The sequence below is a fragment of the Hordeum vulgare genome, chromosome 6H (assembly GCF_904849725.1).
Source record: "Hordeum vulgare subsp. vulgare chromosome 6H, MorexV3_pseudomolecules_assembly, whole genome shotgun sequence".
Taxonomy (NCBI): domain Eukaryota; kingdom Viridiplantae; phylum Streptophyta; class Magnoliopsida; order Poales; family Poaceae; genus Hordeum; species Hordeum vulgare.
The window spans coordinates 506,365,227-506,370,415 of NC_058523.1; the positions used below are offsets into that span (position 1 = coordinate 506,365,227).

At 46.2% G+C, this 5,189-nt stretch overlaps 1 protein-coding gene across 1 annotated transcript; it reads left to right on the forward strand.

Moving 5' to 3' along the window:
• The first annotated feature begins 413 nt into the window (after window positions 1-413).
• Window positions 414-4,610, forward strand: LOC123405693. Its single transcript, XM_045099288.1, has 7 exons — window positions 414-571; window positions 1,847-1,966; window positions 2,631-2,826; window positions 2,899-3,067; window positions 3,290-3,442; window positions 3,799-3,899; window positions 4,251-4,610. Exons 1-7 carry the CDS (start codon window positions 414-416, stop codon window positions 4,608-4,610), a joined length of 1,257 nt encoding a protein of 418 aa, XP_044955223.1.
• Window positions 4,611-5,189: the final 579 nt, after the last annotated feature.

Below are 5,189 nucleotides of genomic sequence, written 5' to 3' on the forward strand. Positions count from 1 at the left end.
CGTGCCATGAAGAGATGGGGCCTTCAGGAAGGTTCTTCAGCCATGAGCGCGTCACATCCTTGAGAGCCATGGGAAACCAGCTCACCATGACCTTGTCATTGAGTCGACAACTTGGATGTCGATGGCGTAGAGCTGCAGGAACTTCGTGGGGTTGGGGGTGCCATCGTAGCATGGAGGCAGTTCTCGCTTGAACGATGTGGGCCACACCACGCGGCGCAGCTCACGGGTGAAGGAATTGCATGAACCGCTGCCACAGGGAATGCCACAGGCAAGGGCGACGCGATTCTAGCAGCCTACGACCGCGACATCTTGGAGGATGCGGTCCTGGCGTTCGCGACGTCTCTCGAGAAGAACGTGTGTGTCGGGCTCCATGCGTTGGACTATCCTGGAGCTGGGATCATCATGGGGTGGTGATGACGCTCCGGGGGTCGGCACCAGTGCACGCGCACCGGGGCACCGACCATCATCATTGTCGTGCGGTGGTGGAGGATGATGCATACCATGCCCTGCCACTGCGCCACACAGTGGCGGAGGAGGCATGGAGTGGCAGAGAGTCGAAGCGTCTCCAGCGGTGTTGACCAGCTCGGTGATGCACGCGAGCTATGCATCCTAGCCGGCCACGGTGGGGTTGTAGCGAAGTAACTCATGCGCCATGAGAAGTGCAGCTTGTGGAGCCGGTGGGTCACTTCGGCCGTGGGAGGACTTCGTAGTGTTGCACGCACGTGGCGGAGGCGGCTACACGGATGTGGGGGGAGGAGGAGGCCTGCACCTCCCTAGCCGCGGGCTCGATGGCGGCGGGAGCGCGCCCGCTTCGACCGACATCGACGGTGGGCTTGGTGTGTACCCTCTTAGCCCGGCGCGCATAACTCTCGCGTCGCACCTCGGTCATGTCGACGGAGAGCAAAGCAGAGGATGAAGATGCACACGCAACTCCCCTACTTGGTGCGCCAAATGTCGAAGATTGGTTTGGGTCCTATGGGAAAACCTCTCAAGAACCCAATTCGAACACAGGGGAGCTAGATGCGTCTACAACCTCGCCTTGACTATGACCGAGACACGCACGTACAACACACACGGGGACACCAGAGTTTAACCAGGTTCGGGTCACCTTGCGGTGTAAAATCCTACTCCTCTTTTGTGTGTTCTTATCTATTGTGTTCCATAAGTGTTACAAACTACAAGGAAGAAGAAGATCTCTTCGGGAGGGGGGAGCTCAATCATTCGTCCCTCTCTACGGTTGGTGACTGTCCCTCTTATCCTTGCCATGGGCCTCTCTTCCGAAAATATGGGCGGGAAAAGGACGACCACAGAGCGGCAATCCGAAGAGGGACAAGCCAGCAAGCCTTCCTGACAAAGGTGATCTTCGCACTGTCAAAGGCGTCGTCCATGACGCGCTTGTGGGCTCGCCGATGACGTCAGGGCCGGCTCTGGCCCAGGGCAGCAGGGGCGACGGCCCGGGGCCCGGCCGAAATAGGGGCCCATATTTTATAGAGAATACGTATGTATAAAGCAGGTATAAAGGCCCATACATACAACCAGGAGCCAGCCCAGCTGCCCAGGAAGGCAGGGATCGCGCGCAAGCCTTGATCGCTCGCAGGCCTTGGGAACGCACGCCTTGGGAACTAGCAAAGGCAGGGATCGCTCACAGGCCTTGATCTCTTGTCTCCTGATCCGTCAAGGAATCGTATTTTGGTTCCTTATTAGCGATCGCTCCGCAGCCTCCGCTCGTCTCCTGATCCACTCGCCCTTCGTGCAAGTTGCAACCGTGCAGTCTCCTGCGTCTCGCCCGTCGCCCTCCTGATCGACTGATCCACTCGCCCATCACCCTCCTGATCTACTCGTGCAGTCGCCGTCTCGTCCAGGGCCCTGGTCTCGTCCCTGTTATCCCTGCCCCGCCCGACGCTGTGTCCATCTCGGCAAGAAATCTCAGGCAGGAAAAGACAATCAAGATCAGCAGGCAGGATAGGTAATTTCAGAATTCAGATCAAAAATCTGTCTCTAAACTCTATTTTCTTGTGTTATATGTTCTTAGTCTAAAATCTTAATCCGGTGACTGATTCTTTCTTTACATCACTGATCACTTGTAGCTGCATCCATTCGTAGTGTAATCATGTTGCCTAAAAACACCTATCTGGTCATCCGAAAAGAAATAACAAGAAACGAGTAGACAAGTTGACTCAATCTCTAAAGGGGTCTATGAATAAATTCTTGTTGAGGACTGATACTGCTACTAATTCTGGACAATTATATATCACCAATGCTGAAGAAAAACCTGATCAGACTGAGAATGCAGTTGAGGAAAATGATGCCAATGTTGATACCGATGAGAACACCGGAAATTTTAGTGATCATGGAAACATAGATGAGTAGGGTTCTTCTTTTGATATTTATGATCCTAGAACTTGGAATATTCTTGACAATAAATCAAGAGACATTCTCATTGAAAAAGGACCTACAAGGGAGTACAATCTTGTGTTTCATGTGGATAAGAAAGGGAGGCATTTTTCATATGCTTACTACTCAAGACAACTAAGGAATGGTGAGGCCAGTGACCGCAGGTGGTTAGTGTACTCTAAACATGTGAATAAAGTTTATTGTTTTTGCTGCAAATTGTTCAAATCTGAAAACAGCAAAAGTTTGCTAGCATCTGAGGGATTAATGGATTGGAAACATCTTAGTGAGAAGCTCAAATTACATGAGAACGGTGTTGAGCATATCACTAACATGAATACTTGGAATGAGGTGCGGTTGAGGCTAAGTAAGAAGGAAACAATTGATAAAGTTTTGCAAGAAGAGATTGGAAGGGAGAAGCAGCGATGGAGACAAGTTTTAATTAGAATTGTTGTTGCTGTGAAATTTCTTGCTAAACATAATTTGTCTTTTCGAGGAGCAAATGAGAAATTATATCAAGATAACAATGGGAACTTTTTGGGAGTAATTGAAATGATGGCAGAATTTGATCCTGTAATGCAAGAGCATCTTCGGCGCATTCAGAATAATGAAATCCATCATCATTATCTTGGCCATAATATACAGAATGAGTTAATTTCCCATCTTGCTCGCAGTGTTAAAGATTATATCTTGAGGATAATTAAGGATGCAAGGTATTTCTCTGTCCTTTTAGACTGTACCCTTGATGTGAGCCATCAAGAACAAATGACTCTAATTGTGAGATGTGTCAACATGTCAAGTAGCAGTACAAAAATAGAGGAGTTTCTTCTAGAGTTCTTGAAGGTGGATGATACATCGGGACTTGGAATTTATAATGTGTTAATGGATTCACTTGAATCTGTTGGTTTGAATGTTCAAGATGTACGTGGACAAGGGTATGACAATGGTTCAAACATGAAGGGAAAAAACCAAGGGGTACAGAGCAGATTGCTTGCAACTAATCCAAGAGCATTGTACATGTTGTGTGCTTGTCACAGCCTGAATCTTACTCTTAGTGATATGGCAAAATCTTGTGGTAAAGCTATAACTTTCTTTGGTGTTGTGCAAAGAATTTACATATTGTTTTCAAGCTCTACTAAACGATGGCAGCTATTGCTTGATCATGTTTCGAAAATGACAGTTAAGTCTTTGTGTAACACTCGATGGGAGAGTCGAATAAAGAGTGTTCATGCTATCAGATATCAAGCACCTGAGTTAAGGAAAGCTTTATTGGAACAATGAAGAGAACTTCTACTGATGACGCCAAGACTAAGAGCGACGCAAAATCTTTGGCTAGTGCACTTGAGAAACTTGAATTTATACTTGGCATGGTCATCTGGCATGATGTTTTATTTACTGTAAACATGGTGAGTAAGAAATTGCAGTCTAAATTCGTGTGTATTGATGTTACTCTTAAACAGATTGAAGGTGCCATCTCTTATTTTGAGAAGTACAGAAATGAAGGCTTTGCTACTAGCTTGGATATTGCGAGATCTATTGCAATCGACATGGGTGTACAACCTTCATTTCCTGTAAAGCGGCGTATTACCAGAAAAAGACAATTCGATGAAATTATTGGCAATGAAGAAAATGACCAGAATCAAGAAGAGCAAGCAAATGAGGTGGAATCATTTAGAGTTAAATATTTTCTGGTGATGATTGATGTTGCAATTGCTTCCTTGACTAATAGATTTGAGGAACTGAAGTCATTTGGGAGTATATTTGGATTCTTGTTCAACTCAAAAGAATTGAAGCTATTGGGTGATAATGATCTAAGAAGATGCTGCACTAATTTTGTCAAGACTTTCACTCATGGTAAGTCCGCGGATGTTGATTTAGATGATTTTGTTTCTGAACTAAAAGTATTGCAGATGACATTGCCACACACACTCATGTTAGCGGATCAGATATTTGAGTTTGTTAGAGCTGCGGAATGTTATCCAAATGTCTCAATTGCTTATCGTATCCTCTTGACCGTACCTGTCACTGTTGCATCAGCTGAACGGAGTTTCTCAGAATTGAAATTACTGAAAAATTATTTGAGGTCAACCATGTCCCAAGAGAGATTGAATGGTTTGGCCATGTGCTGCATCGAGAGGAATATGTTGGACATCATTGATCTTGACATTGTCATAGATGATTTTGCATCAACAAATGCACGGAAGTCTCGCTTCTCATGATTAATGGAGGTTTGCTAGGATGCTATTTCTATATTCTTTTCGTGCATTGTAGCTTCTATGATACTTGAGTTTGAACAAAGACATGAAAAATATCAGATATTTGATTCTAAGGAAATATAACTACTCTATATGACTTCATAATATATGTAATTGTTCGTGTATCGATCGAAGAAAAAAATCTTGGTTGGGCCCACTGATGAAGTTCGCCCCGGGGCTTTCGAAATCGTTGAGCCGGCCCTGGATGACGTCCGCCCTAGCGACCGATGTCACATTAGTCTCCTTGCACCAATTGGATAAGCATTGGAAATCGCCTTCCGAGGGACAACTGCTTGCCACCCTTTTATCCTCAAAGGGGAAAGATTCTCCTGCGACGTCCGCTGACCCATCCTTGCTTCCTCTGCTGGAACTGCATGTCATCCATGTGGAATGCACACCGTTGTGTCTCCAATATTGAATGGTCCCTTTAGTCACACAGCCTTGCGGGAAGCAGCCTCCTCTTGCTGCTGATGGACAGACGTCTCATGGGTCCCCCTTAGGCCTCGTTTGGTTAAGGAGGATTGGGGAGGGTTTGAGAGGAAA